This window comes from Chinchilla lanigera, unplaced genomic scaffold (genome assembly GCF_000276665.1).
Source record: "Chinchilla lanigera isolate Chin_1 unplaced genomic scaffold, ChiLan1.0 scaffold00002, whole genome shotgun sequence".
NCBI classification, from domain to species: Eukaryota; Metazoa; Chordata; class Mammalia; order Rodentia; family Chinchillidae; genus Chinchilla; species Chinchilla lanigera.
Genome location: NW_004955403.1, coordinates 9,098,016 through 9,118,104, shown reverse-complemented (window position 1 = coordinate 9,118,104; position 20,089 = coordinate 9,098,016). Strand labels below are relative to the sequence as shown.

At 38.4% G+C, this 20,089-nt stretch overlaps 2 protein-coding genes across 3 annotated transcripts in view; one reads left to right on the top strand and one right to left on the bottom strand.

The window, feature by feature from the left end:
- Positions 1-4,874: 4,874 nt before the first annotated feature.
- Ormdl1 (ORMDL sphingolipid biosynthesis regulator 1) lies at positions 4,875-17,589 on the bottom strand. Its single transcript, XM_005373314.1, has 4 exons — positions 17,479-17,589; positions 15,459-15,639; positions 10,143-10,294; positions 4,875-6,520 (listed from the first exon to the last, which is right to left on the bottom strand). The coding sequence occupies exons 2-4, from the start codon at positions 15,630-15,632 to the stop codon at positions 6,385-6,387; spliced, it is 462 nt and encodes a 153-aa protein (XP_005373371.1). The 5' UTR covers positions 15,633-15,639; positions 17,479-17,589; the 3' UTR covers positions 4,875-6,384.
- Positions 17,590-17,662: 73 nt separating this feature from the next.
- The window catches only part of Pms1 (PMS1 homolog 1, mismatch repair system component), a 78,955-nt gene continuing 76,528 nt past the window's right edge, over positions 17,663-20,089 (top strand). Inside the window, exon 1 of one of the 2 annotated variants that reach the window (XM_005373313.2) lies at positions 17,663-17,798. The gene's annotated coding sequence lies outside the window, so the exon portion shown is untranslated. The other variant, XM_013512339.1, reaches the window with a different exon arrangement.

Sequence of the window (20,089 nt, the reverse complement as noted above, 5' to 3'; positions counted from 1 at the left end):
CGGAAGTGCTTCTGGACGGACAGTCTGCACCGGAACTCCTACTTTGCGAAGAGTAAATGTCTGTGTATACCTCTTTTATTAATCTAACAATAATAAAAGGGAGGCAATGGTAATTTTTTTATTTAAAAAATACATTTTTTCATGTTGCATTACATAGTCGCTGCTTCATATGTGTGCAACTTTCAGTATGGTGTATTCTTTTTAAAATTTTATTTATTTTTTTGAGACGAGGTCTGTCTATATACTCAGGCTGGCCTTGAACTATGTAGCCCAGGCTCCTCAAACTCGCACTGATCCTCCTGCCTCAGCCTCCCGAGTGCTGGAATTACAGGCGTGTGCCCCCATGCCCGGCTATACTTATATTCTTGCACTTTTTTGTTAAGTCTTGCATTGATTTGTGAATTTGTGACTATTTGCTTACGCAGATTTATTCGAAGAGTCTTCTTCCCTGCTAGACTTAAAGTTTGATTGATGTAGAGACAGTCCCACTAGGTAGTGCAGGCTGGCCTGCCACCTTCTAGGAGCTAGCTTTGAATACCCTCCCACCCCCGCCAAGAAAGCATTCAATTTGATGAGAATTCATAAGAGGGATGAATGTTTCAGAGTGTCACTAGATCTGCCTGGGGAATACAGCAGAATTTTAGTCAAGCCTCTGAGCAGAAATCTTTCCAAACCTCTCTGACACCCCTCAGGAATGCTGCCCTGTGCTTTCTTTACTGGTAAGATGGTGCAGGTTGTCCATCTCAGGCATCTTAGCTCTTAGGCAGCATCCCAAACTGGGGTTCATAAAACTAACCACTGCAGGCAGGAAACACGTTTTACACGTCCTAGCATCCTGGGAACACAGGACTCCGTTTCTCTTCAAGGTTAACAAGGTAACACAATGGGTAGGGATATAACTCAGTAGCATAGAACCTTCCTGGCAAGTGTTAAGGTTCTGAGTTCGATTTCTGATACCAACAGAAAAAGAAAAAAGGTAACACAAGAGTGACTGTCTTCTCTTGCTTTGTAACTTTTGCCTGTTCCGCACTATAAAAAGAAAGCACCCCTTTTTGTTCTTTGTTCAGCCTTAGAAGGTGAGTTCCCTGAGCCAGTCAAACGTCCTCCTGTTTCTTCCCTGGTCTCTCCCATCTCTTGGATTTCCCACAATAGGAATAACCAATACATTAACTGGGTTTTCTGTTCACATTTTAAAAATTATAAAATGGAAAAAATTATAAAACAGAGAAAATATTGTGTATTTATCTCCTTGATAGTATAGTCAACCTATGCAGAATATCTGAAAAATGTGTTTTTCAAAATAAGGTTGTCAATAAAAATTTATAATTGTGCAATTGTAAAGTCAGAGAAAAAATTCCTTTATATTAAAAGTTGGTTTTATGTAGGCCTATAATTTTAATGATTTGGTTTCTTTTCAGTTCTTGTATTTGAGAAAATTTTTATAAACAAATATTTATGTAGAATACAAGAACACAGTGATAAACGGCTTATCTGGTAAATTTAAAATTAGTGGAAGTTTAGAACTGTAGCTGAGTCACTATCGTAACATTGTCAAAGGCTTGAAAAATGAGTCAAGATATGGAATAAGTTGCGTTATTATGCTGACTGTAAAATCCAAATGTTTTTACTAAACCTTTTTTCTAACATATTTAAGGAAACAGTACTGAAAATAATGTAAACTTCTGTAAGCTCCACACCCACCTAAGAGATGAAATATCACTCAACAGAGCTGAAGCAGTATGTATGCTACATACCCAGGATATTTGGTATTTTGAATTGGATATTTACAATGCTGATGCATTCATTTGTGGTTAAATGGAAAATTTTAAACACATGTAGCACATGATTTGTTGAATCTTTTTCAAGTGGAACTGAAATTAAGGAGTAAAATAAAAACTTGTGACATGTCATAGTTTTTTTGAGGGGGAAGGGGCATATAGTATAGGGGATTGAACCCAGGGCCTTGGGCAGCCTAGGCAAGTACTCTACCACTGAGCTACATTCTCAGTCCTTTTAATTTTGAGATAGGGTTTCTCTGAGTTTCCCAGGTGCCCTCCTGCTTCAGTCTCCTGAGTCCCCAGGATTACAACGTGTGCATCATCCTGCCCAGCTGGTTTTTCTTAAAACTAGGCAAAATGGAGAACAGTACCATTGCTCTTCTCGTTTCCCCTTTCCTGTCTGGCACTACTCCAAATGTTTTGGGTATTTTACCTAGGCCTATCTTCCCAGGACATGTAACACATGATTTCTTGAATCATTTTTAAGTGGAACTGAAATTAAGGAGTAAAATAAAAACCTGTGAATTGGTTTTTTTGGGGAAGGGCAAACTGTCCGTATTTTGCACATCTCATGTAAGCCATGTTACTGTTTTGCAAATTGCACTTTTCTGTCCTGTTAAAAAGACTATTAAGCTGCATTGGTTTGTACCCGGATGCTGCATTGGTTTTCTTCATAAAAAGAATCTGAGCCACCTTTACTGGTTTCCTGTATTAATATGGGAGACATGTTATGTGAAAATCGAGATTTAAGTTTAGCTAGATAAGGTGAAACAGGCTAAAATCTATCAAGATGAGCTTCCATCAGAAACACAAGCCCTAGCTTTTGGTTTAATAAATCCATTTAATAAATATATGAAAGGAAAGCCATCAGTTTACAACTCCACATGCTGAAGACGTGCGGGTTTAGTGACCATAAAGGGAATCAATGATATATGACTGTCAAAACAGCTAAAGCAGTATGAGGCTACATTAAAAAACAAAAAAATCCAAAATAAGGGAGGTGGTACTGGAGCACATCTTATCACCTATTTTATAGTGCTATGTAGTAAAAAATAAACTAGAACCTACAGCACTGTTAGGATGTGGAAGAAATGAAACACTACTGTATAAAAAATGAAGGGCCATAGTAATGCTGTTGATATTAGCTTGAACATTATCTTTAAATAGCACAAAGTTATATGGAGCAAGAAATAGATTTTGGCTCAATGTAAAAATCATAAATTCCATTACCAAATGGACCATGCTGTCTTACAGTTGTAAATCCTTCTCTAATAGTGTTAAATCAGAAGCAAACGGAGGGGTGATGGTTAATGAAGATTCTAGCTAATGTAGGGTGCTGAATTAGATGGTCTCTAAGGGCTTTTCTAACTCTTACCAATAGATAACATTATCAAGCTAATGCATACAAATATTATGGAGATGAGGTGATAACCCCAGGATTGGTATAGTTTAATATGTACAAATTAACACCAAAAACCTACAGAACAAAAAAGGGTGGGGGCAGGTAAAAAGGACACAAGAACCAACTGGGAAGAACTCCCAATGGTCCGCATTGGAGGACAGTTTAGCAACAAATTAATGATAATAACGATTCTAAGCCAAAGAGTAACACACTCATGGGTTCATAAATGAACAAATAGGGGAGCAGAGACAGACCTTTCCTACAGGATAATTCCAGGAAATAAATATAGAAGAAATGAGAAACAGAAAAGTATCATTCATACTCTAGTAAAATATCACTGTAAGACAGATCCATTGATGGATGCTACAATTAGTGGTATTTCTAGGTTCATGACTTTTTTTTTTTGTCTTTTTGAGACAAGGTCTCGCTATGCAGTTCAGGCTGACCTTGAGCTCACTTTGTAGCCTAGGCTGGGCTCGAACTTGCAAGGATCCTCCTGCCTCAGCCTCCCGAGTGCTGGGATTACAGATGTGCGCCACAATGCAGGGCTCGGTTCATGCCTATTTAAATTGCCGTTTTGTCTCCTGACATAGTATCAATTATAACATGGTAATAGCTTTTGTTCCAAGTAATTATACATTTTAAAGTATCTTTAAAAATATACATATAAATTTGTGAAGTGGGTAAAGTTTCCGTATTTAGCACAACCTTTATCTAGATAGTAATGCCAAAGCCAGGAATCATTTCTCTCTCTCCTGCCGACTACATTCAGTGCTGAGCGCCTTGTGAACTGTACTTGCAAAGGAGATGCAAGCCCAGCATCTGCTAACTCGTCAGTCCAAGCTCCACTCTCGCTCGCAGCAGCTTCCCAACTGTATTTCCCACCTTCTATTCCCTTTATTCCCAACATTAGCCAGTGATCTTTAAAATAAAATCAGATCCCTTTAATCTGTTGTATAAAACCCTCTAATGGGTTTGTCATGCTTAGAGTAAAATCTATTTATTTTCTTCATCTATGAAGCCTTTTATAATCTGGCCCCTACTTATTTCCTGGCCTCATTTGCTACCATTCTCCTCCTCCTCGCTTATTTCTCTTTAATCCCAGTGGCTGTCTTGTTCTCCCTTAGACATGTCTCATTCCTGCCCAAGAACTTCAGTAATATCACTAGCTCTACTGCCATTCTTTCCTTAGACCTTTGGACTGCTTCCTTCGTATCAGCAATGCCTGTGTATAAATGTCACCCAAGATAGCATCCACAGGGAAGATCTTTCTAAGGCAGGCCTCCCAGGTCTGTCATCTGTATCATAGCATCATTACACAAAATCACACATATTTGTCTATTCATTTATTATAATCTAAGTATCTCCAGGGAGGAAAATGGCTTGTCTTGTATACAAACTGTCTTTAGTATCTCAACTGGGTGAGTTCTCACATATCCACTAAGTATATATATCCATCAGTGAAACCAGAAAGGAGAAAACCTAAGGGTCAATTTCCATCTTTGAGGTATGTATAGAAAAGGTAAGCCTTTTGAGGTAAACTTTAAAATGAAGTAGGATTCTCTTGGGAGGCTGGGGAAGAAAGACTGTGAGTTCACAGCCAGCCTGAGCTACATAGTAAATTCCAGTCCACCTTGGGCTACATAGCAAGATACTGTTTAAAAATAACAAACACACAAAGCAAAACAAAGGAATATTTTTAGTTATTTTAATTTTACAAATTCAGTTCTTTAAAAAAAACTTGAAAAATGTCAGTATAGTTTAGATGATTGAATTGGAAAGCTTTTGAAATAATCTTACACCAAAGAAAAATTTTATTAAAGTATAGATTACCAATTATTTAAAAATACATGGGAAAAGACAAACGTACAAAGGCAACTTTGTATCATACAAGTGATTTCTAAGCTCTATACTTTTGAAATACAAAACAATGATCGCTATTCCTAAGTTTATTGACACAAATTGACTTTTAAGTTGGTCTACAACTCTTTTCACTCAATTTTGTTTATAAATGTTACTGAATTTTATGATCATTCTATGTCAGAACTTTGTTTTTTGGATGTGTTTACTTTTCCAAGTAGTATATAGTTATTTCTTGCAATTAAGATTAACAACCAGAGGAAGCTTCCTTAAGTCATAAAAATTTAACATGGTCATTGCTCTGGAAATAGTTACCCTTTGGTAACGTCTACACTAAAACCCACATTTTTAAAGGCAAAATATTAATGGGAAACTATGAAACTTGACAGCAGGAGGAATAAAAAAAGACGACGTTATCTTTTACTGCAGATTTGCTAAAAAAAAGGACTCTATTGCTTCCTTTGGTACTATTGCTAGAGAAGCATTTTCTGCAACCACAGGGGGCTACATAGTTATTTTATATTTTCTTTTCTAAAGAATGATGGCTTTACCAATTAGGTTGCTCAATCCAAGTAGACCCTTTTAAACTACTATATACTTTAACTGCTGAAATAAATTATTTTCTTAATCGGTTTAGCAGCTTTGTATCTAGAAAAGCAGTAAAACCCACTTTGTTCCAAAATTAGAATGCTGACTCAGAGGCTGCTTGTAAGATACCTGGTATCTTCTATCCCCACTCACGAAAGAGGACTTTCACAAATTCTGTAATGTATGCAAAACTGACCTTATCTATCAACACACAATATTTAGCCAGCAAAACCAAAAAGCATACTTATAAGGTAGGAACTGGCTTATAGAAACAAGAGGGCATAAATCCTCATATACGAGGAACACGTATGGTAATAAAAACAACCTATAATAAACATGTATAGAGATGATTCTCATTCACATGTAAGCCTCCTTAAACTGTCTGTGACTGATTGGAAATTGTCTTTTCATAACCTAATGCCCATTCACTGTACGTTAAGTTGGTCCTATTTGCTTACAAATCTTCTATTTCCTTGGATTTATCTACTACACCCTCACTGTATTGCCATTAATTTATAAGCTGGGCCTGCCCAGCTTGCCAATAAAGCCTCTCTTCAGAAATGTACCAGATGCTTTAAACAGAGGCATCTTTTAGAATTCTGCACTTCAAGACAGCATATGAAAAACCAGCAACTGGCCTCTCAATGCAAATACCTCCATTTCACATTATCACAGAAACAGTGCAGTTTACTAACTACTCCTTCCTTATCGGAAACTCAGTAGCTGTAAAAATTTTTTGTTCAGTTTTAAAACCTTTCAATACTTATTAATTCCAAAGATCCGAACACCATGTAGTTGTGGCATTTTGGGAATAAGCACACTCAGGAGAGACGCTGTGTTTAGGATGAAGTGAGTTGGATCATACTTCGTATAGAAACTTGCCAGAAAATATCTGCAGAAATAGAAGTTAAAAATACATATAACATCCAAACAAAATTACTCAGAATTTTAAAAATCGAAAGATAGATAAAAGGCCACTAAACATAAATTACCTAACAGTAAAACTTTTTGAGCATCAAAATAAAAAAAAAAAATTTAGTCTGGGCCCAAGTTAATTTAATTTAGCATTTAGAAACCTGTTTAATGGAAGTGTACATTTTGCACTTCTGTAACGATGTTAAATGGATTTGAGAGCATGCTCTGCCACTTAGCCTCCTTTAAAGCAGAAGGCTTTCAAAAAGTTTTCATATCCTCTCTAGGACTTCACGTACAGTTTTGTACTTCTGTATGTGTTCCTGAAGAGAAGACCTGGATCCAAAACATCTGTCATGTTCTCAAAGGGTTTTGCGTGTGACTCACTGAAAGGTTAAGGACCGCTAGTGTAAAACTTTGAAAAGTAGGGTTTTGGTATATTAGGACAGTTCAGTATCTTTGAAAGAAACAAATACCTGGTTAGCCCTTTGTGTTCTTCATTTCACACTGCAATTGAACAGGTGTACAACAAGTCTAACTGTTGAAAGACACTGTTGTAAAATTTCAACTGCTTTGCTATAACTGAACATGTGTGCAGAGAGCCATTTAAGAATTAAACAAGTGTAAACCATCTTTAAGACCATAAATCATCATGCCTGGAGTCTGTTGTTACCCAAGGGTACATCAGAGTACAGATATATCATCTAGCTATTAAAAGAGTATTTCTAACATAGAAAAGATATATCATGCCTTGATTATAACTAAGAAGGTAGTTTTCATATAAATGTTTGTCTAATTTTAAAGCACATAAGCAAAGTATTATAATAACTGTTCCTCTAATTACTGTCATTAGCTCATCATAAGGGGGGGAAATAACTATCTTATTTAATATGGTTAGAAAAGAACAGCTGCTTCTATGTATGACTAAAAACATAGTCAAAGAAATACATATATCATTTTCAGAATTGTCTAGATTGAGAAGTTCTACCATCTTCTATCTAGTTCAAAAATAGCCAGAGCCAGGTGTGGTGGTGCACGCCTGTTGATCCCAGCACTTGGGAGGCTGAAGTAGGAGGATCACTGTGAGTTCAGGGCCAGCCTGGGCTACAAAATGAGCTCAAGGCCAGGCTGAACTGCATAGCAAGGCCCTGTGTCAAAAAGACAAAAAACAAACAAACACACACACAAAAAAACAAAGCCAGAAAATTCTTTCTAGAGAGTAAACTGTATTCCTCAATTGATGCTTTAAATTCTTTCTTCCTGCTTTCATATACTAGAAGACTGTTTTTATACTTCCGTCACTAAACAAAATAGGATAGCACTTTGCACTTAGTCCATTAGATTTGGCATCATCAGTATCGGTTTGATTATAATCTGACAGATTAGAGATAATAAATTTGCTATGGCTTCTCCTTCCATACTGTAGCCCATGTCTTTTCGCCTTTTAATGAAAACTGTGTAGACTATATGAAAATTACCTAGTTCTTAATAAAAATCTTAGGATGACCCTCTGAGGGACCAAATCCAGGTGGGAATCAGTGTGAAAGCATTTATTTGCTAGGGTTCTACAGGAAAGAAACCTATATTGGAAGACAGACATTTAGGGTTTAATCTGAGCTTCTGACTCCAAATAGCTTGCAAGGTCTTTAGCAAATTCATGCAATTGAGATTTGTTTCTGTTCCTTTATCTAAAAATTTGAGAAAACACCTTATGTCACACTTACTTGACAAATCGTAATGAAATATGGAAACATGAAAGCACTTTGAAAAGAATCAAGGCTGGGGATGTAAGATAGGACACTAGCCTTGCATTGTGAGGCTCTAGGTTCAATCCCCAGCACCGAAAGAAAGAAAGAAAGAAAAGAAAAGAAAAGAAAAGAAAAGAAGGAAGAAAAGGAAGGAAGAAAGGAAGGAAGGAAGGAAAGAAAGAATGTAAGTCAGTGTTATATAGATGGCTTTAATGGTGTTTGCTCAGTTATGTGAGGAATTTTACTGGAATATACAAAATCATACCTATGAGTAAAAATTGTATTTTGAGAAATAGGGAGATTATATATAGATACACTTAGTTATAATAGCTCCTATCAAAAATTAGGTATATATCAAGATTTTTCATGTATTACAATATAATCCTCTGTAACAGACTTTCAAGAAAATGATAAAAAATCAAATATCCTAAAAGCAGTAGAGAAAAAACCCAACTTTTGAATTGTCTAAATAACCATTATTGCATTTATTTTGTTAGACTATACAGATATTCTTCTCTTGAAATTAATTTTATATGGGACTAAACACAAAACTTCCATAAGAAATAGAAATCTATCACTTTACTTTCACTTGAAAATACTTTCACTTAAATATCTATTTAAAATCTACTCCTTCCTTAGTTAGCTCTAAGAATTCCAAACCTACCGAAAGTCTTTCCAGGTACTCCAGACTGCACTGATTCTACCATGGATACAGTATTACGTACAAGGTGTGTGATACGGCTTCATTAAGATGTATGTCAAAAGTACCTATTATGTGCAAGCCATTAAGGGTGGAATTCAAAGCAATCTCTATATACTTATAAACTCTTAAGAGGGAAAAAAAAAACATATAAAATTTTTAGTTTGTCATTTATACCTAAAGAAAGCTGAAGGGGGGGCGAAGTAAAGGCACAGAAACAGAACTACCCACAAAACAGTCAAGAAATACTTCTTAACACATCCACGACGGGGCTATAATTCTTGTCTCATTGCCGGGCGGCTTGAACCAGGGGTACACATGCAAGACTATCCCACTGGGCAACTTTGTATAAATTTTGTTAGTAAAAAAAACCAGTAAAAGTGATTAAATCTATTTGTTCCACCAGTGGTGCGAGCCAGCTGGAATGTGTTCAAAACAAAACAAAACAAAAAATGGTGCTTAGAAGAGCCTAATCACATGGGAGTTGGATGGGAATAAAATTTTCACATAAAAGGAAAATGAAGTAGGAACTATTTTGTGGAAAGTCCTGAATGCTAGGTAATGGAAGTTACATAGATATAACATTGGATGCTTTAAAAGTAGGTAGCTTATTTGTTTCTCACAGCATCAAGATTTTCAGGCCTTAGTAGCCAAAATTTGATATGTGAACAAACCAAACTGACTGAATGATAGATCCAGGAATTAAGTCAGGTCTGTCTTATACTTAAAGCCTGAACTCTCCTTTTCCCCCAACTATACTCTCCCAAGTATTCTGAATATCCAAATAGGGCTGAATGGCCGAGAAAATTCTTCTGATCATCTAACTCACCACTGAGGGTGACTCATTTGACAGTACAATACAGAATATAATCCATTTTCTTACAGGAAACATAAGGACAGGAGCTGGAATACATCTGACCATTATATCCTAGAACGTCTAGGTACACTGATAAACAGGTAATATTGTTTCCCAAAGTGAACGAAGTGAAAACTGTTTTCTTCAACTTGTCAAAAATTCTGTCTGTACCTTATACTCTGAGGTGGCTACTTATTGAGAGAAATTTTTAACAAAATATTGTTTCTAATTCTAATTCAGTCTGAAAAATCTTCCTGTTGTTCAATCCTCTTTACATTTAAATATTTCTACCACTTACAGAATTATTGGTGAAATTGTGAAAAATTTCCGTGAAGATGTAAACTGTACTCCATAGTCCAGTTGTTCCCAATGAGTTAGAAGTCTTGCTTTACCCTGGTCAGGAGTTTCAAAAGGTGTTCCTTTCACTGCATGTAAAAACACATACATCCCCTGGAAAACAAGCAACAGGACATATAATTAACAACAAATGCAAAATTAGTCCTTGCCAGTAACCAGTAACATGTGTCCAAGCTATCTGACAGATTAGTGAAAGGCTGTGGTCAATTTCTGTATAGCAAATGAACCTTTCTGAGCTATATACATATTATCTGCTGAAAATCAGTATAAAGTCAACCCAAGTAACTATTTTCAATTCTTTTTATTAAATTGAAAATAAAAAGTATCAGAGTAGCTTCCCATTCTTACATTTAGGTTCTCTAACACCTTTCTTATTAAGAGATAGGATTACTTTTTTCTAAGTATATAGTATTAATGTATTCTTCAGATTGGCCTATTTGTAAAATGGTGGACATATAAACTGATAAAAAAAACAAACAAAATCTTTACACTGGGGAAAATGGTTTTGAAATACTTAACATTAGAACTGTCTTTGTACCTCAGTAGTTTTCTTCCAAAGTAACAAAGATGGTTTGATGTAAAAGGTATAACGTTTGACTCAATTTACTTTTAAAATCCCCACTGTGCCTCTTTCAAGTTAGTTTTAAAAATCAAAGTAAGAAGTATTCCTAAAAGCCATTGTTTGTGATATTATTGAACACTTACCTTTGTGATTACTCAGAAAATTAGTGATTTGAAATTTTACTTTGTACTAGGTTAAGACAGCCCCTCCTTGCAAAGCTTAGTCTGTTTTCTAGCAAATGTATTAAGCAGTTCAAAAGTAGTTTAGCCGCAGTAACACCTAAACTATAGAGAAGGACTAAGTTACACTGGGTTTAACTCAAAAATTTAATGAGTAGCTAATATACATTACACATAGAACACAGAACATGTATGCACACATAAAATTAAACAAGACATGTCCTCATCCTTAAAAAAATTCAGTTTTCTAAGGTATGGCAAGAAAAATATACCAATTAAATGGCAGGGCAGAAACTGCTACCAAAAGTGTAATTAAGAGTACTCAGGAAATACAGGGGAGAAAAGGGTTTCTTATTGCTGAGCCAAAGCCTTGACACTATCTTGTCAACTACCTTATTCTTGAAAGATCAACTCAAATGACAACTCTTTAATGAAAACTTCAATAGTAATAATTAACCTGTTTAAGTACTTGCCTAGAACTTTACTTCAAGTACCTTATTATAGCACAATATATATTGAGTTTTGTCCATAATGTTGTCCCATTGATCTGAATACCTCAGGAATAAGATCTGGTATAGATCAAGTATTAGATATGTTAGAAGATAGCATTCAGCTAAGGAGTGTTTATACAGTAAGTATAAACCATTTTTACAAGGCTTAGAAGTAAACTATGAAACTATGCTTTCAAATTTTCAGGAGTCTATAACCTAAAAAAAGTTAAGAACCTCTACTCTAGATCACAGATGCATTAGAATATGTCTAAAAGAAGAAAAATTCTTTTGCTATTTCTTTCAAACCACATGCACTTACTAGTGTTAAAATATAAAATCCAAATGGTTTATTGTTCTCAACAAAAAAGATTAAAATCTGTGTTTGGGCTTACCTAGCACGTGTGAGGCTGTGGGTTTAATCCCCAGCGCCACAAAAAATGTTTTCTGACCATGTATCTTCTATTAAAATTTAGTGATGATTTTCCACACAGCAAATGAATTTGACAGCAAAGCATGCATCTCATGGCTAGCCTCTGATAAATATTTACTATATCAAAATAAAGAGAAATCACTTCTTTTTTAAAGTGGAGCCAATAATCTTGTAAAGCATTAACAGGACTGAACTGTAGACTGAATAAAAATAATCACTGTAGGTGTCTACTGTATGGTTCAGAAACACAAATATAGTGTTAGTTTTCTAACTAGGTACAACAATGAGGTCTATCTGTGTTTAAAAGCACATAGGATGTATTTCACATTTTTAGTTAGTGTAGGCTGTCTTAAAAGCAGATTTCAATTTAGAGTCATGTAATTGCTACACCTATGCTGATTGTTAGGTTTTTAGTGTGGTGAGCTAATAAATACATCAAAAGTTTGTTTTCCTGCATGATATCAATTATCTGTTGTTTGTTCATGGTCATATATTATGCATCAGTCTTGGTCAATCAACTTGAAAACTAGGAGAGGGAAATGGAGGATGGCTTCTAAAGTGCATTCAAGACATGTACCATGGGGGAAGGAGAAAGTTATTCAGCAAACATTTAAGTAGGACATGAGAGAGACAAAGGGTAAGATAAAAAACAGATGAACTATTAATTATAAAATTATGATAAATCAGTTGTGGTGGAACACGCCTATAATCCCAGCATTTAGGAGGCTGAGGCAGAAGGATCCTTGCAAGTTCAAGACTAGCCTGGGCTACAAAGTGAGCTCAAGGCCAGCCTGAACTGCATAGTGACGTCCTGTCTCAAAAAGACAAATAAATTAAAAAAAAAAATTATGATAAATACATAAATAATTCAGAGAATTGTATAGATTCCTGGAGGAGGTGATACCTGCATTGTTTGGCTTGGCAGGTAGGAATCACCCAGTCAGGGCAGAAAGTAGGAAAGAGTATTAAAATAGTGACAGCCAGATGATTCTCTTCACAGAGTACAGTATCTACAGATGGCTGAGACAAGACCGAGTCCCTTCCTGCCTCTGCACTGTTACTAAATAGTTGTCTGTGTCACACAAAGGACTTGAGATTTTATTATAAATGCAAATGGAGAATTCTTTATTTAAAAAAATATTTCTTTTGTAAGTTGCAATAGAAGAGGGTAGGGGAGCAACAAAAGAGCACTTGATTTACTGGCGTAATTTACTTGAGGAAAATAATGAGGGTATGAGGATCAAGCCGATAGTAAAGTAGGTCACACAGGACTCTGAGCACATGGTCAAGGACTACAAAGGAAAAGGAGGAGATACCCTAAAATGAGGGTGATTAGGGGTCTAGTTTGCATAGGACAGCTCAGGCTCTGGTTTACACCTTTCTTTGGGAGTAGTTAGTACTAGCACTCCCTTTTACCCTCACATCTCAGTTCCGATGATACTTTATAGTAATCACTGTGCCACTGACATTTCAGCTTCAGCTGTCTGGCTGCTTCCTGGGCAGACAGTGGTGCCCTCAGGTAAGATTAGGAGCAAAGTCAAAGGAGCAGACTGGGGTTGGGTCGGAGATAAATCAGGAATACACTGAGTTCTATTTACATTTGTTTGGTTTGAGGTGGAAGGTGATCTGGCAAGACGAACACGAGCATGAAGCTAGGCATGGGGGTGCCCAGCACTTAGGAAGCTGAGACGGGAAGATCCCTTGAACCTAGGAGTTTAAAGTCAGCCTGGGCAACTTAGCAAGACCCTATCTCTCAAAACACACACAATAGTATTTACCCTATCAAAGTCTACCATATAAAGCTGGACTAAATGGACATTCACTTGTCACTTCCTTCAGTACATCACCTTTGTCTTTCTCCAATCAACCTCAAATATATGCAAGCAGAAAAGTATTTATTTAAAAAAATCTGTTTCTCCTACTTTTTTCTGTCTTACTGTTCAGTTCTTTTATTCTTCTTTTTAAAATTTTTGGTGTGGATTCAGTTAAAAATCTGTTAGCTGGTTTTCCCCTTTCTACCTGCTTCCCCCATTACTGGGGACCCAGGGCTGTAATCACACTGACTCACATTCCCAACACTTTTTTTTTTTGTGGTCTCACTAAGTTGCTAAATGGCCCCAGACTGTGGTTGGACATCTTGCCTCAACCTCTCAGTGTTGGGATTACAGATGTGACCCATCATATCCAGTTTCATTTTACTTTGATAGGCTGTTAAAGATAAGAAAAGTCACAACTAGGATTACTGAGTGAGTGGCTTCTGTTTTTATTTTTTCTGCTAATAGGCAATTCCTGGGATGCAAGACAGGATCAGTAGTTAAACAAACTATACTTTGTAGAACTAATACAATACAGAAGGAGATGGTTAACAAGAAGCAGCTAAGGCACCTTAGGATGTTAAGTATGATCATGCTCAAAATTTCTGTTCTAAAAGAAAACAGTCTCAGTTTGGATAACAAATTAATAGCAAGCCAACTCCCAAGAAATAGCTAAGTGTTTTAAAATTATTTCAATATATGTGTTAATTGGTTTCATTTATACTGCTAGTTTATCTTAGTTTGCTAAAAAGAAAGATTTGTGTTGTTATCTGTTTGTTTCTTTTTTGTAAGAATGTTTTTTAGTTTATTTCTTTTTGCGGGGGGGGGGACAGGGCCTCCCTCTGTAGTTCAGGCTGGCATTGAATTTACAGCAATCCTCCTGTCTCTGTCTCCCCAGTGCTGGGATTACAGGCATGCACCACCACACCCAGCTGGTTTTTGTCTTGTACTGAGTAACTACTTTGAAGATAATGATACACAGTATTAAAAACTGTTGCTATATAAAAAAGCAGCTAAGGTATGCTATAAAATGCTGAGTATGACTGAATTCAAAATCTCTGTATTGAAAGAGGAATGTATACTTAAACACTTTAGAAAGACTTTAGGATTGAAACTTTATTTTCTTTGACTCCAGCTGACCAAAAAAGGAGAAATGCTTCTGAAGCATTTTGGTTAGTTAATTCCTTATAGCTGTAATTACAGTGTCTTAGAATTTTTACTAAAGTGACCCACTATTTTCTAGATTCTATACAAACAACTGGAGAAAAAAAGTCTTCCTTATAATAAAGGCCCAATGTTAAAGTCTGTCAGAAAAAATAAAACCCTATACCAGATCAGAATTCTTCAAAATTAATTCTTCTATACTACAAACCACTGAATTATATGTTTTGTTTATGCACAAAGCACACATTTCAAATAAGTGAATTTTATAGTATATAAATTATATCTCAAGCAAAAAAAAAAAACAAAAAAAAAAACCACCATTGTTGGGCTGGTGGGACATCCACCTGGCACGCACACAGCCCTGGGTATGAGTCCCAGTGCTGCAAACAAAACACAGCATCCCAGACCAAAGCCCCATTTTTGTTTACACTGTATCAAGTATATCCATACTCTTATGGAACCATCACACTATCATTCATTTCCAGAATCTTTTTCATCTTGAAAATTGAATCTCTGTACCCATTAAACATGAACTCCCCATTCCTTCTTCCCCTTAGCCCTTCACAAGTAGTAAATCTTACGCTTTTAAGTGGTTAGAATAAAGTTAAAATTCTTACCAGATTATGTATAATATTTGTTAAAGTCCAAGCAACAGGAACACTGAAGAAAGGAATGCTGAGTAAGACAATATGAAGCAAGCCAACTCCTAACGCATATGTCAGCCACATACCCCGGCTGTTCATTACCCGAGTATTTGGATTCACCTCACTGTGGGCAACTCCAACATTCATGTTTGCACTGTAGGGAAGAAATGAAAAGAAGCAACACTGATACAGCTGGAAATGGAAATAGCCCTAATTCTGACATGATGAAAAGCTACCAGGATCATTTTTTCCTTGTTAATTTTGATACAGAACAGACATATTCTCCAAAGTATGATACTTGCAGATGCTGATGTAGGGGGGTAAAGAATCCTTAACATTTGAATTTACAGAAAGACAACAAGACTTGTTATCACAGTTTGTTTTCCAGCATGTTGGTTTTACTAAATGAAATAATGCTAGGGAAAACACAAACTGGAAAGCGAAAACCCTACATTTTTTTTTTTTTTTTTAAAGTATCAGGAGTACAAAATAAAACGGAGTTAGCTGGATATGTGGCACATGCCTGAAATCCCAGCACTCAAGAAGCTGAGGCAGGATTGCTGCAGCCAAAGTCAGCTTGGGCTACATAGTGAGGATAGCCAAAACTACACAGCCAACTCCTGCCTCAAAAAAAAAAAAAAAAAAAAAAAAAAACCACAAAGCCAAGAGTTAAACTCAGCAACAAAGTATTTTCTTAAAAAATAAAATGACCCAGCAAGTTATCTGAGTAGCCAGATTCTCACATCTAATGTACTGTTTTGTACATAGAGTGATCAGAATTCAAAGGACTTCTTTTTTGAATCCTGAATCTGGGAGGAACATGGCTTGACAAAGTGTACAATTTACAGAGTCAAGGAGTAACATCTGCGTCTCACTTTCGTGACACAAGAAGGGTAAAGTGACTCTTTCATCTGAGTATTTCTCTAGAGTCAACACCACTAAAACTTGAGTTTCCTTTCTCTTAAGGTTTCTGTATGCCCCTTTTATGTTCAAGATGAACACCAAAGGAAGGATCTATAATAGGTCTCAGTCATTTTAGTGAAGATGCTTATTTGGGTTTAAGAATTCCTTAAGCTTAAAATCAAACTGTCCTGAAGAACACCTACCATCCCAGGGAGGGGGTTCAACGGGGCTAAAGTACATTTGTAACAGCTCCCATGTGAAATCATATAAACGCTTTTCATTAAAGAGCACGGTGAGGAGTTCCTCGTAGCCTATGGGGCATAATGAACCTTCTTCCCCGCTGAAGCTCTCTGGAATGGGCATCACGGCTGACAGCGATCGAAGTTACACAGAGACAAAGCACAAGTCTCTCCTGCGTACGCACGTGAGTAAAACCTCCATCAACACCCACCGTTTACCCCCTCCTCTTTCTAAATGTTACGGTATCTCTGAACATTCCACCACTCAAGCTATTTTTCCTACTTTCCACAAGACGGAAAACAAAAGGCTGCAAGGTGGCCTAAAATTTACGCCTCTGGAGAGCGGGGCAGGGGCAGGGGCAGAGGAAGAGTCAGGCGTGTTTTACGTGCACCGACCCCCCGCCCGGTGAATGTAATCGTCACGCACCTGCAAACACACACTCCCAGAATTTTGTGAGAAGAAAGGGGCCGGGCAGAGCCGGCGCGGTGCCGAGGTCGCCCCGACTAGAAACGCGGTCCCCGCGGGTGCCCGCCTCCCCGCGCCCGGCGAACAAAGACTCGGGGACCGGGAGACGGCGTCGGCGCCGCCCTCGCAACACCGACCCTTTTGGGGACCCCCCGCCGGCCACAGAGCCCCGGCAGCCGACTGCCGCCTCCCTCCGGGGTCACACTGCCATCCCGGGGGCCGCGCACGGCGACGAGGACCGCAGGGGGCGCAGGCGTCCGGGGCCACTCGGCCCGCAGCGGGGGCAGGCAGCGCGCCGCGGGGGCGGCCGCAGCCTCTTCTTCCCTCCTCGGCCGGCACGGACCCCTCGACGCCCACAGCCATAGGAGAGCCAGTACACACTCACCCGCCGCCCGCTGCAGGCTGCTGGCGCGGCGCGGAATACCTCGGCAGCTGGAGGAGCGTTTCCTCACACCCTGCTCCGGCAGGGCGCTGCGGACGGAAGCAGTCCCGGCCGGCCGCCCTGCCGGTGATTGGCTACCAGTCGTGTCAATCTCGCCTCCCCGAGGGGCGGGACTACGGGGCGCGACGGGTGCCCGCCCCTTCGCACACGCGCGCTGGGGCGAGTGGGGCGTCGCGCGAGGCCGGGCCTGGGGTCTGGGTGGGATGCTCGCTGCTCGCCGCCCGCTGGTGGATGGTAATTACCTGCCTCGCACGAGCTGGAAGGTAGTGTCGCGGGGCTCCAAGGCGTTCGTCTCACACTGTCCTGAGTTTGAGGTCCCGCTGCTCCTCGACTCCCGCCGGCTGGCGTCCGGCCGCGGTGGGCGCCTCCCCCGGGGCGGGAAGCGGCGCAGGTGGGGAGCGCGGCCCGCGTCAGCGGTGGCCTGGCCTGGCTTTTGTTGCAGCCCTTCTCCCAGATCTGGTCGCTAATCTTAAAAGAAACTTGTCTTCCGGGCGGGACATTTAATCCCAACAACCGTAACTTGCCTGCGAGTGAGCACGGCATTGCAGTAATGCGCTTCGCTGTCCCGACAGGGGGACCAATGAACTCGCCCTGTAGTCGCTCGGAGAACAGCTGGAGGCGTTCTGCGTTATCCCCACGCCGAGTGCAGGCGCCAGTGCACCCTGAGAACGTGCGGACGTCACGGATTGATACTATTTGAGAATGGAGAGGAATAGATTTGATTAGATTTTTTTGAATCATCTTTGAAATCAAATTACCTTTATCTTGGCAGTACATAAAGTTTTTCATTTCTGAAATAGCGTGCCAAAACATTTCAAAAGTTGCCTTAAGAGAATGTTGGTTCTATATGTGTAAATATCCAGTATTTCTGTTGGGTTAGATTTAGTCTGCTCTTTAAATTACTTGTGTTCTCCTAAAAAAAAAACAAAATCTCTGAGTTCTCTAATCCCCACTTCGTTTTTTAGGTACACCTGGTGTCCTTAATTGACATTGTTGGTCGTTAGCATACTCTGGGATATACCACTGAACCTCTCAGCAAAAAGGGAAGAGTCACTATCCCAACATTTCTCAGATATTCTGTGCAGAGAACTTGTAAGCCTGGTATCAACCCTCTACTTTTCAAGAATCTATTACACGTGTAATAGAGTGGTGCATTTTACAGATTCTGTATGTGGTTAATATAGAATCTCTGTTCTCAGGGAACTCTGAGGCAGGAGAGAAGGAAAATAGAATGAACTGTGTTGAGTTTGGATAAAAAATAAAGAGGTGCTACAAGAGTGCAAAGCACAGAATGTCTAATCTGTTAGAGACATGAAGTGTGTGTGGTGATGATGATATTATGACAGGGAAGAAAGTCTGAGGAGGTGAAACAAAAGCTGGAAGGAAGGTCAGAAGTCATTCTACAAGGGAATGGTGTGAGCTAAAGGGCATGGTGGTAGGAAATTAGAAAGGTAGGTAGAGATCTGATTGTTGAGGGTTTGAGCTTTACCTAGTTAGTAGTTGGAAACCTTACACAAATTTTAAATAGGGTAGCAATATGATGAAATTTTTAACTATCTTACAGGTAGTTGAAATTGAAGTAAAAATATTAATTAGCTATCGCTGTAGTTCAGAAGAGAAATTTGAAGAGGCTGAACAGAGGCCATATTTAGAATTGAGAATTGGTTTGAAAAGTATTTAAAAGTAGGGTAGAAAGGACTGGGTCTTAGAATACAAAGCGTGACAATTTCTATGATGTCACGGTTTGCTTTGAGTGCCTGCATGGAAAATGTTCACAGGTATGGCCTTTGGAGTTAAACATGTGAGGATGTACATCTGCCATATAATAGTGTCTGATCTCAGAAAAGGGCATTAAGCCTTTAAATCCCATTTGTGATAGAGGAATGATAGTATACATGAGGGTGTTGTGAGGATTAAGAAATAGAGTGTACAAAGCCTTTACCTTAGCTGTTATGTTTATTATCAAGAAATGCAGGAGAGAAGACAATTAGAGAAAGGTTCTGAGGTCAGTTTGAAACATACTAAGTTTATTTTGCCTCCAGGTAGGTGCAGAAGGCCCTAGAGTCATGAAAAAAGTTGTTAGGTACAGTTGGTCTAAGGATGAATAGAAACAAGTTTGAAATGAAAATATAAAGGAAGTTAAGGCAAAGATGACATGCTTTAATGCTCAGATTGGCACAGGAAGGATACTGGTACTATTTTTAGTGGCCCTTCAGTAGCATTTGTGAATGTTCAAGGTGAGTGAGGTGCTGTGATTGCTCTCTGTGGCATCTGGAGATACATACTACAGAATTCCTTACACTCTAAAGTATATACTTCAGGACTGATACGTGATAAGCATCCCATGAATGCTGCAAGCTAAATACGTTAGGAGTTTAAGGGCAGGGAAGGATCATTCCAACTGGGTGATTGTCTTGCGTATAATACTAGAGCTGGATCCAGAATCATGTAACATTGCACTGTACTACAAAACGTACAGATTGCTAACAAAGGAATGAAAGTTTTTAACCTTGGTGACTAACAACAGTATACTTTTTTTTTTTTTTTTTTTTTT